Genomic DNA, 12306 nt, shown 5'->3' with positions numbered 1-12306 from the left:
TTGCACATCAGCTTTGGGACACTCATCATCTTATTATTTTAAAATGACTTGTCTCAATGAAATACATGTTATGTAGTTGAGGAAAATGCTTTTAAAAAGTTTGTATATTATTGGCTTTAAAGCTTAGATTATCTCCATTATCAACTTGGGCACACTATTTAGGTAACAGGTGATTTTGAAATAAGTCTTATTTCAAGTACGTATTAAGATAAGTTCTCTTGGGTAGAAAATATGTTATCTATAAGGATTTAAGTAATTGTGAGGGTCCAAATCCCACCCTATTCTCATTCTTCTACCCCAAAAACCATGCTGTGAATATGATAATAATTGTCAGCAAGTTCACAATCTTACTGGATTGGAAAGTGTTCTCTTCCATTATTTTGTCCCCTGTGCAGAGATAAGAACTTCAGCCCATATCCTTTTTAGAAGGAAGGCTGGGTATTAGTCAATTGAGTTAGTGCTTAATTCAAGTTCACATATGTTCTGCTGTATAAACACATCCCATTTTAGAGTTGGGCAGATTGTTCAACTCAGGATCTAAACAAGGTCCACACATTACATTTGTTAAGTCTGTTAAGTCTTTTATTCTATAACAACTGTCCCTCTCTTTTTTCTTTCTTTTTTTGTTCCCATGCCATCAAATTGTTGGAGAAACTGGTGCATTTGTCTTGCGTGTTAAAACCCACCAATGCAAAATTACCAGTAACTTACCTAATTAGTAGTTAAAGTTAAGTTTATTAATTTGCTGCAGCAAGAGAGAAAGCATACTATAGGGAATCATGGGGTGTCTCAAAAAGTGGGGGTTAAGGAAGGGTGCTTAGAGAGTTTGTGAGACTAGAGGTAGTCATTGGGTGGTCTTGGTAGGGATTGGGCAGAATTTGTAAACTAGAGAGGTGCTGGAACAGTAAATGGTCATATCTTTAGAACACACGAGTCCATGCAGACATCATTTTGTGGTTTTACTTTGGAACAGATTGGTCTGAACTAACTGGAAAAAGTAACTTGACCTTAGATAGTCCATGATGTACATCATGACTTAGACTGGCATAATTTTCCTGTTTTGCAAATTAGTGGAATCCATTTTACAAGTTGCGGTTTCTGTTTCAGTTGTCAGCTCTCCCCTCATAGCTGCCATCAGAGCCGTTTTTTCATTTTATTAGTACCCCTTCTGGTTACTCATCCTATGCTGAAGGATAGACCGTTGTCTTCAGGAGTTGTGATCAATCCATAGCTGCACTGTTGTTCAGTGGGTCATGATCGCCTGTCAAGTTTGTGATGGTAATAGTATCTCTAGTGCCAAGTTCTTTTGTTGTTTATGTTAAATGATCATTTGATATCATGGCAGCTGCATAGCAGCATTTAAGGCCCTGGAGATTACACATTGGTGATTACAACATAGGAAAATTATTATATTTTCCCTGATTTCCCATAATCTGAATCTTCCATAGAAAATAACCAAATGACTTTTTCCATTAATTTGGATATGAGTTATTTTACTTTGCTGGTATCTGAAGAATTAATTAGTACCATATCTGGAGACTGTCAATAACAAGGATCTTGGGAGTACCATGACAAAAAGGCCGGAGTGACTACTAATCATTTTCAGTTGTGTTGTCCAATAAGGTAACCACTAGCTCTTCATATTTAAATGTAAACTTAGTTAAAATCAAATAAGGTTAATTTTCTCAGTTCCACTATGTGCATTTGGAGTGCTCAGTAGCTACATGTGGCCAGTGCCTATTGTATTGGTGTAGTGGCTATTGACAATGCAGAACATGAACCCTTCCATCAATGCAGCAAGTTCTGTACAGTGCTGATTTAGAAGCCTCAATGAGCAGAGAGGGGAATATATAACCAAGAGTATCAAGAACAAAAATATGCATGACAGTCACTGGCTTCTAGCATCAGAGGAAGAAGGGCCTTGATCTGATGGTCTTAGACAGAAATAGTCTTCAGTGTTTGCTGCTTCTGGACCAAAAAAGTCCTGGAGGTCAGTCACAGGTGATGTGTGGTGGTGATGAAGGCAGCAGTATCCATCAGCTTATTCTCTGTAAATAGTAAAGAGTACTAGGTAGAGTCTTTTACGTGGATTCTTTTGATGTTCCTTTTGGGTGATTCAATTCCTGATGTTAGTTTATAGAAGGGGTCTTTAGGTGAATATAAGGAAGAAGCAGAAACTCCTGTGGATAATAAGTGACTCTGATTAATTTATATAACAACATTATTAGAATAGAGGAGAGTGGAATCATCTATTGAGGTATAATACCGTTGTCAGTTTTGTAAGGACTTAGTCACTGATTATCCTGGGAGTGAGAATAAATTATGGATAGTAAGGGCATTGACAGTTCTCTAGGCTTTTAATTTTCCATAAAGTATATTTCAGATCTCACCAATTAATAAGCATATTTAAACTTACAGGCAAAAAATATTTTATAGACGTTATTTCAGTCTTTGTATATCAAAGTTTTTTTTTAACTTGAAAAGTATGTAATCATTGAAACATTTATCATTATCAAATTTATATCTAGTTTACCTAGGAGGGCTGAACTTCTCTGTTGTTGGAGGTTTTTTCTCTTCTTTCCCTTTCTCAATTTTTCATGTTTTATATTCATTTTAAGGATAATAAAAGCATTTTATGAACGTATTTTGTCATCTGGATGACTCCATTTCTGTGCTTATATTTGTGTTTGTGATCATATTGCAGTAGGTAGTATTGCTGTAATTATCATGGCCTATATCCTAAACTCCAAAGAACCTGTGCTGTGTGGTCAGTGCATTACAAGTGAGAAGTTTCTCCCTATAAATTGTGCCCAGAATTTCTCAGATTTAAAAAAGACTGATATTGATATTCTTTTACATGCATGTATGTGCTTCTTACCAGTGAGCTATTAAGGATTAACACATTTGGAATTTATATGTCCCTTTCCAAATGATTTATGTCTAAGTTCTTCACTATTAAGTAGGTGGGCTGTAGAGTCTCTGTCTTTTACCTGAGTGACTTATGATTTAAGACAAATTGAGAACCAAGGTTTCTCATCCAGAATTGGAAAGCTGAGGAGACATAGGGAAGAGTTGGATATTGGAATTACCTTGGGGATGCTTTCATAAACCCAGCATGCTTAGGCGTTCCGCTTTCCTGCCCCCCCCACCTCTTCTGCTGTAGTAAGTGAGGTGGGCCCCAGTATATGTACAAGTAACTCTCCTATCATGCAAGTTTTCATAATTCAAATTATTATTATTATTATTTTTTGATGTGGAAGACTAGCCCTGAGCTAACATCTGTTGCCAATTTTCCTCTTTTTGCTGAGGAAGATCGACCCTGAGCTAATATCCATGCCCATCTTCCTCTATTTTATGTGTGGGATGCTGCCACAGCATGGCTTAGTGAGCGGTGCATCAGTTTGTGCCCGGGATTCGAACCTGCGAATGCCATCAGGCTGGCCCCCAAATTATTTTTAACATAGTGACTTAGGGATCCAGTTTTATACTATTAAGTAATGATCTGAAACTGGCATGTGCATTAAAAGCCCAAACAGCCACTTTGCGTGAATGGCTTAGTGCTTTGCTAAGCATTATAGATTTCCTTCTTATAACTAGAGTGTAAGCTCTGCGTGGGCAGGGGATTTTGATAGGGTTGTTCTCTGCTGTCTACCCAGTGCCTAGAAAGATGCTTGGCAAAATAATAGAAGTGCAGTAAATGTTGTTTGTTGCTGAATGAGTGTACGTATAGGCAATGCTGGGTGATAAAGGTGATATGTTAGAAATGATGTAATGATAGTACAGGTAAAAAAAAATACCATTGACTTTGGGCAAAAGTTAGTTGAGTAAAATTTTGAGTTTTATGGCTCTATACATTTTTAGCTGTAAAAACAGAACTTTTGAAAACCGAGTTGTGTAATTTGTGTGTATGTCAGAGTCATCTTGCTGAGGAGGAAAGTGGGGCCCAAAATCCACCCAAGACAAGGTTGCGCCTTCAGGGTTGTGTCGCCTCAGGTGAGGGGGGAGTGGCTTCTGTTTTTAATCAGAGGTGTTTGTTCTGTAATGTTTGATGTAATTTATAGAGTTAGATTTAGATCTGCCATCTTGTTTTTTTTTTTTTTTTTAATTTTATTCTACTCTTTTTTTTTTTTTCCCCAAAGCCCCAGTAGATAGTTGTACGTGATGGTTGCACATCCTTCTAGTTGCTGTGTGTGGGACGTGGCCTCAGCATGGCCGGAGAAGCAGTGCGGTGTGTCGGGGCGCGCCGGGGATCCGAACCAGGGCCGCCAGCAGCAGAGCCCGCGCACTCAACCACTAAGCCACGGGGCCGGCCCTCTTGTCTGTTTTTTATTTGTCCCCTCTGGTTTTTGTTCCTGTTCCTTCTTTCCTGCCTTTTAAAATTATTTAAATATTTTTTTAAATTCCGTTTTAATTTATCTCTAGACTTTCTAGCTATATTTTTTTACATTATTTTTTGAGTCGTTGGTCTAGGGAATGCAATATATATCTTTAACTTTTCACAGGCTTTTTAGAGTTGATATTGTATGACCTCACAAAAAATTTAGAAACCTTGCCTAATGTAGGTTCATTTTGGTTCCTCATCCTGTATGCCATACTTATCCTATGGACTCTATCTATATGCACTATATCCCGTTAAGATATAATTTTTGCTTTAAACAAACATATGTATTTCAGATAAAAGAAAAAGTAGTCTTTTATGTTTCCTGAGAAAGTTAGCATTCTCAGTGTTCTTCATTCCTTTCTGAAAATCCAGATTTTCCTGTGGTATCATTTCCCTTCAGCCTGAGGAACTTCCTTTAGCATTTCTTGTAGTGCAGGTCTGCTGGTGATATGTTCTCTTAGTTTATCTTCTTAGTTTTTTGTTTGTGTGTTTAATCAGTAAATATCTTTATTTTGTCTTCATTCTTAAGATTATTTTTGCTGGAATTCTAGGTTAACAATGTTTTATCTTTCAACACTTTAAAGATTTTTCCACTGTTTCTGGTCTGCTTAGTTTCTGATGAGAAGTCAGCAGTAATTTGAATTGTTATTTTCCTGTTTGAAATATATTGGTTTTTTCTCTTGCTGCTCTCGGAATTTTCTCTTTCTCTTCGGTTTTCAGCAGTTTGATAACTGACTACTATATATGACTATGTGTGTAAGCGTGGTTTTCTTTATATTTATTCTGCCTGGGATTTTCTGAGCCTCATGAATCTGTAAGTTTATATCTTTCACCAAATTTCGGGAAAATTTGGCTGTTATTTCTTGAAATATTTTTTCTATCCCATTCTTTGTCTGTTTGCTTCTTGGACTTTAGTTATACATATATGAGGCCTTTTGATGTTTTTCCACATGTCCTTGGTACTGTTTGTTAAATTTTTTGTCTCTTTGTTTAGATTGGATAGTTTCTCGTGATCTTTCAAGCTCATTTACTTTGCTTTATCTCCATTTTGCTAAGTCTATACAGTAAATTTTTCACTTCATATATTTTTCAGTTCTAGAATTTGATTCTTTTTTGTCTTTTTGTTTTTTGGGTTTTGTATGTGTGTTTTGTTTTTGTTTTGCTGCAATGTTCTGTGTTTTTATTCCTTGCAAGCATGTTTTCCTTTGCACTTTTGAATATGCTTTAAAACCTTGTCTGCTAACTCTGACATCTGGGTCGTCTCAGTGTTGGTTTCCTTTGATTGTCTTTTTTCTTAAGATTGGGCTGGTTAGTTTTCTGATAAGTTGAGCTATTTTTAATTGTATCCTGAACATTGTTACCATTATGTTAAGACTGTGGATTCTGTTACATTCCTCTGAGGAGTGGTGACTTTTTAGGCAGTTAACTTGATTAGACTTAAATGGCAAATTCTGTCTCTTGGGCAGCTGTTCACATCCCAGTTCAGTTCTTTAATCCTTAGCAGGACTCGAGTACATGTGTTGTTTCAGGGGTAGTCAGAGATCTGGGAGAGTTTATATCTAGCACGTGGGGCTCCCCTTCTCTGGCTGTCTCCCCTCTGGGAGTCCCCCAGAGACGTCAGTCTCTTTAGCTGCAGCTGCTAATACATAAGTGGTGGGTGCTTTAGATTGCAATTATATTTTATAGATTGATAAATTTGTAAAGAATCTTGTGTATATTGCTTTTACTAACCTTGACACCCTGCTAACCATTGTAATAGAAACTTTTCTTGACTTAATGATTTGTGTACATCCCAATCTGCATTAAATGATAGCAGCTCTACATCACTTTATAGTGTTGAGATTATTTGTGTGTGTGGGCTAGTGAGAAGAATACTTAATTGGGTGTCCTTACGCTAGGTTTCCAGTTAGAGGTCCACCACGAACTGGTATTATAGCTTAAGACATTGAAATGACTTATCTGACCTTCAGTATTCTTATCTTTAAAAAGAGGGAATTGGACCAGATAATCTGTAACATCCCTTCTGGCATTCAAATTAAAATTTTTTCCTAGTCATATTCAATTATTTTGGTACTGAGCACAGATCTTTCTCTATATTCTCTACCTCTTTTCTTTTATTTTCTTCTATTTCATTTTATTTTTGTAATTTTATTACCTTAGACCATACCATAAAGCATAAACCATTTAGATGTGCCATTTCCGTAAACCATTAGGTGTGTAATTCCAATAAAATACTTGAATGGCAGTTTCGTCTGAACTATCAATTCAGCATTTTTCAAAAATTCCTAAAATTTACTTATCAGATGGATATTGAAAGACATTTTATTTCAGCATTTAATGTTGATGACTAGGTTTATTCTGAGCCAAATATTTACTTCTCATACGTCCATATATCTGAAGTCTTGTGCCTTTAATAGATCACATTAAGACCTGATTATTTTAGTTTAGCACTTTGTATTTCCATGTGGAGTATGTTTACTTCTGAGTGATCATTATTACAAGGTCATTGGCTATTTCATTCTTAGTTTATATAGAAACATTGGCTATTTTATACTCAGTTTGTATAGAGTTTCTCTTATGTAATGGCTTCCTCTGTTCACTTGTTTTTTATAATGTTACAATACTGTTTTATGATGTAGGTGTAGGTCTCCCTCACTGAGAACAATTTGAATAAAGTAATCTGACATCAGTTAAGTTAACTTTTGTTGCTCTCAGTCATTAGAATAAAGTACTTTATGGTACTTAATAAGACCTTGTTATTATTTGCTTTCTTGTTCAGTCTTTTCTCCTAATATGTATTCTTTATACATTATGTGGAACTATTTAAGGATTTTTAAAATTTTTATTTAATTATTGATTATATCTGTGCCTATTGATTAAGAAAAATAACGTGGTCAGATGTTCATTGTGTGTGAATAATATGTTGTTATTTCACATACATTTTATCAGTGTTAACAAAGCTTTCTTTGGTATATTTTATAGGTGACGCTTGCAGACAGAAAAAGTAAACTGTCAAGGAATTCATACCATTTGGTACTTGTTAGTTGGACCAGCTTAAAGAGTCTTTGATTTATCGGATCAACTGGCAACAAAAGATGAAAAGTAGTGTGGCACAGGTAAAAGTAAGTGTTTGATACTTAAAGAACGTAAACTTGTAATCAATTACCTAAACAAAAATGCATTTATATAATTAGGACATTAGAACCAGACAGTGGAGTGGCATTATATATATATGCGCATCTAACTTACACAATTTCAAATGTAGATACTTGGTCAGATGGGGTTAATAGTGTGCAAGAAGGCAGTTGAGAGAACATACAGGTGTGTGTGTTACACACATGTACAGATACACACACATACACCTCAGTGCCTACATGAATCAAGAAAGTGCCTGTGAGTGAGCACATGCAAAAGAAAAATAAATAACAGGGCAGGAAATCCACCGTTCTTAAAGAGCATGCTTTCCTGACTGAGCATGAAATGGAAGACAGCTATTTCCTTCCTCAGTTGGGCACCGTTCTTGCATGTCTGTCTCCAAGTGAGCCTTTTGTTGCATGTTTCATATGCTTAAATGAGCTCTTTAATCTGTGCTGTCCTTTACTTTAGTCATTATACATTCATTTATTCAACAAATACTGAATTCTTACTATGTCCCAGTGACTGTTCTAAGCACTTTGGGTAAAACAGTGAACAAAACAGAAATCATTGCTCTCATGGAGTTTGCATTCTAGTGGGGGAAGACGGAAAATAAATCATAGACTTAATACGTATAAGTAAATTATATAGTATGTTAGAGTGTTAAGTGCTAGACTTGTGCTATGGAGGAAAGAAATAAGGTAAGGTTCATCAGTAGCATTGGGGGTTGCAATTTTTAATAGAGAGGGCCCACTGAAAAGGTATCCATTTGAGCAGAGACTTGAAGGATATGAGGAAGTTAGCTATGCAGGTGTCTGGGGGAAGAGTGTGCTAGGCAGAGGGAACAGCAAGTGCAAAGGCACAGAGTCTAGTGTGGGTGGAGCAGGTTATGGGAAAGGGAGAATAATAGGAGATGAGGACAGAGCAGTAACAGGAACCAGTAACTCCATCTGCTTTCAAAACTGCTCCTCTGCCTGTGAGTGGACTTAGCAGGAGAGGACACCATTCTGCTTCCTTTTCTTTCAACTGCATGGGTGTACAAGCAGGCACGTGCCTTCCTGGGTCTCACAGTCAGTAAAGGGGAAGGTGTATTTTTATTTAATTATAAATCCAGGCACTTCTCCCTTCCTTTCCTCCACCAGCTCTGCACCCCTAAATCTCCTTTAAGGAGAACCAGTAGACTGTGAGCTCCTTAACAGCAGGCACCGGGTACAAGGCCTGGTGCAGGTAAGTGCTTAGGAAACTGAGTTGATAGACTTGCAGACTGAGGCAGGCTCTGCTGCCATCTTTTCTAAATTCTACTGAATATGAGAAGACACTCTCCAGCCTCCCTGCTAGGTAGACATCCGGCCTGTGCTTGCGTGTCTCCTTTGGCAGGCCGCTCGCTGTCTCTGAAGCTAGCCCCATCTGTCAATGGATACCTTGCTATATTGTTCTACAGTCGCCTCTTTGGGATGTGTGCTCATTGGTCCAGTGGCACATAAACAGTTAATTAATTGTGGGCCTAGTAGTTGGCCCACTGTGTTAGGAGCTGGGGCCATAAAGGAAAAGGACATCTTGTGTGGCACTGGCTCGTGTGGCACTGGCTCGTGACTGAGCCGTGTTGGACAAGAGCACTCAGATCTAGACTGAAGCCTTTTACACAGAGGGAGAAGTGTTTCGTCTTTCTGAGAATCCTCTTTCTGCTCCTCTTAGGCTCTGCTTCTCCACCTTTCCCTCTTGTGGTCCTGATGGGGCCTCTGTGACATCGCCCCAGCCTAGGAGTGGGTGTCTTCTGTCAGCATGCCCTTCACACTTTGTGGCTCGGCCCTCCCAGCCAGTTCTCAGTTTAGTCCGCCTCCTTCTCTCCATCCTGTTAGCCACAAGCAGGTCTGCTAGCTGGATTGGGCCCATTCTGACCTCGGGTGAAGCCCAGAACTTCCCTTGATGTTCTGAGGACGCATCTGTTGGGTTCAGGAGGCTTCAGTTGAGGATCCCTTGTTTTCTCGTTGAGCCTGACTGTAGCTTCCTTAGCTAGCTAGAAGCAAGCTCCCCACCTCTTCAGCCGCTTCTCTCCCTTGCTCTTGAACATTTGTTCCCTGAGCCTAATGATGCCCAGAGCCTCTGGACTCAGGCTCCCTGCTCCTCTCACCTCCTCGTACTGCTCTCTCTACATTCTTGGAGACTACAGGTGACTGCACGGTGACCATATTTGTTTGCTTAATTAATAATTTAGAGAATTTTTAAAGGTAATTTTGATAATCTGTTATTTTCAACTAGTGCTCTGATTTATAATCTAAAACCCTATGATAAAGGAAATAGGGAAATTCAGGTTATTATTAATTGGATCACACCTCAAAATGATTTTTCACTTAGTGAAATCTTATTCATCTACCAAGCCCAATTTAAGTGCCCTGTTACCCGCTGTCATCCCTCAGTACTCTGTACCACAGTGACTGTTCCCGACTCAAGATTTCCTGTTAGCACTTCCTATGTGTGCCAGTCATTTGTTAACTTGACCATATTTATGAAATCCTGATTCACGACTTCGGTATTTTTGGTTTCTCCCTCTTGATCACAACAGATGTTACAGAGATGTGTTAAAATCATTAGCACAGAATTGAGGCCTTCTCTCTAATGTAATCATAATAACTGTGGCGCTTGTGAAAGTAAAAGTAGACAATGCAGTTTTATTGTTCTCTCTCTCTTCTCTCCTCCTCCTCTTCTCCTTCTTTTCTCTCTCTCTCTCAGGAACATATAATCTGATATGTTTAATTGTGGAAATCTTTATAACCATCTCTCTCCTGCAAAATCATAAGTTCCTAGAGGGTTTGTCCTATCTTTCGTGTCCTCCAGAGTGTCTACACAGGAAGGGCTAGGTCTTACAGTAGGTGATCAGTATATACTAGGTTTGATGTTATCATGAATTGAATGAATCTCGTGCTCCATATTTGGCTTAGGATCTTGATGTCAAGTTTTATGGAAACCTGTGTCATAGATATTGAATAATTCTACTTCATTGTGTTGCTAAGTGAAATAATTTTTTAAAACTTTCTTAAACACATTAGAAATGGGATTTTAAGATGGTTTCATTAATTGTAAAATAACAGCCAAACTATGGCTACTGTAAATTATAAATTTGATCATATGCTTGTTCACCTACATTGATTAGTCTAGTTTGTGTATACTATTCAAAAACTTCAGTAGTTAATGAGACTGTTTGGCAGTTACTTGTGAGAATGTTAGACTCAAACTGCTGTTTATTAGATAGTCGTAAAATAAGAGTAAATTGGAGCTTGTTTAGATGTCTGTACAGTATAATTTTCTATTTTTAAATGTATCTTTTTCCCATTAAGAAAGCAAGCGTGTAAGTATGCAGAACAAGTTACTTATTAGTTGATTTACTTTTCCTTAGATTTCAAGATTAAGATACTTTAAAAAAACAATATTTTTCCTTTCTTTCTTTTTTTTTTTGTGAGGAAGATCAGCCCTGAGCTAACATATGCCAATCCTCCTCTTTTTTGCTGAGGAAGACTGGCCCTGGGCTAACATCCATGCCTGTCTTCCTCTACCCTATATGGGACGCCGCCACAGCATGGCCCGACAAGCGGTGCGTTGGTGCGCACCCGGGATCCGAACTGGCGGACCCCGGTCCGCTGCAGCGGAGCGTGTGCACTTAACTGCTTGCGCCACCGGGCTGGCCCAAAATTATTTTATTTCTTAAAAAAAAAAGAAGCTTGTCAATATGATGTTGACCAGTGGTATGAAAAAATTGACCTATTTATACAGATAAATATTTTGGCTTCTTAACTGTATGTAGATTTTTAAGTTATCAAACTGGATGGTTCGTATCTCTGTCTCATGTCACATGTCCCTTCAATCACATATTACATTGAAGTTATGTATTTGTGTGTCTGTTATTTTTCAAAGGATCTGGCATAGGAGCTATATCTTACGAGTCATGTTTCTCAAATCCTTAGATCCTCATTTAGTGCCCTACTTATCAGACACTCAAATAATGTTTGCTGAAATCAAAAATGAATTTTCATAAATATATTTCATTCAGTTTCTTCTAGCTATTTATTTTATCTAGATTTAATAACTGAGACTAAAGTTGTGGTTTTTATAAGCCAAAGGAGATAAGGAGGTGCGTGCAGTATTGTAAGACTTGAGCATAACACAAAAGTGAGCTTTTGCTAGAAAACCTCTGGCCCTTGGTCTTGTTTTTTACCAGAAGGCCTATATAAAAATGGTGTTCTATATAACTTATTACATAGGAATAAAATATCGATTGTGGCATTGAAAATTTGAGAATTATTTTCTTCCACCTTGAATCTTTTTGGTTAAAAAAAGTATTTGGTTCATAGTGAAAACAGGTATCTGCCATAGACATTTACCTCAGATGGCTTGAAAATTTTGTTTTATCTGTTATACTGTTTAGGTAACATTTATTCTTATGATTAAAAAAAAAAATGTTTTAAAATAATTTCTAAAGTTCTTCCAAATTTCCAAAATACATATTTCATTGTCCATATGTTTTTTAACATAATTTTTAAATGCCCCCTCCCCCTCTTTTTTTCCCTTTAAAAGCATTCTTCTGGTCATGACAGAAGGGAAAACTATAATTCATATCAGAGGACTTCTTCTCCAGAAGACAGGTAAGTAGTTTTATGTGTTCCAAATGCAATTTAAATTTTTTATAATAAGTTTTAAAAATTGTTTAGCTCTTAGGTTCCTAATTTTAGGATGAACAGCTTTTTGATGATTTTTATAAACAATATGACTTGAGTGGGCTCGAGGATGAATTGTCC

The 12306-nt window shown here is 37.3% G+C and overlaps 1 protein-coding gene across 7 annotated transcripts in view; it reads left to right on the top strand.

The window, feature by feature from the left end:
• Positions 1–12306, top strand: part of CWC22 (CWC22 spliceosome associated protein) — a 61471-nt gene that overhangs the window by 8056 nt on the left and 41109 nt on the right. For 4 of the 7 annotated variants that reach the window (XM_087435452.1, XM_087435454.1, XM_087435449.1 and 1 more), the window contains exons 2-3: positions 7364–7503; positions 12086–12153. In XM_087435452.1, coding sequence (XP_087291578.1) covers positions 7477–7503; positions 12086–12153 — 95 coding nt within the window. In that variant the 5' untranslated portion in view covers positions 7364–7476. Of the gene's footprint in view, positions 1–4164; positions 4318–7363; positions 7504–12085; positions 12154–12306 lie in introns of those variants that run through there. The other 3 variants (XM_087435455.1, XM_087435453.1, XM_087435451.1) reach the window with 2 other exon arrangements.

This window comes from Ceratotherium simum, chromosome 9, assembly GCF_057802395.1.
Source record: "Ceratotherium simum simum isolate JZ-2026a chromosome 9, ASM5780239v1, whole genome shotgun sequence".
Classification (NCBI taxonomy): domain Eukaryota; kingdom Metazoa; phylum Chordata; class Mammalia; order Perissodactyla; family Rhinocerotidae; genus Ceratotherium; species Ceratotherium simum.
Note: the sequence above shows the minus strand (reverse complement) of the source record. Positions and strands in the feature narration are given on the sequence as shown.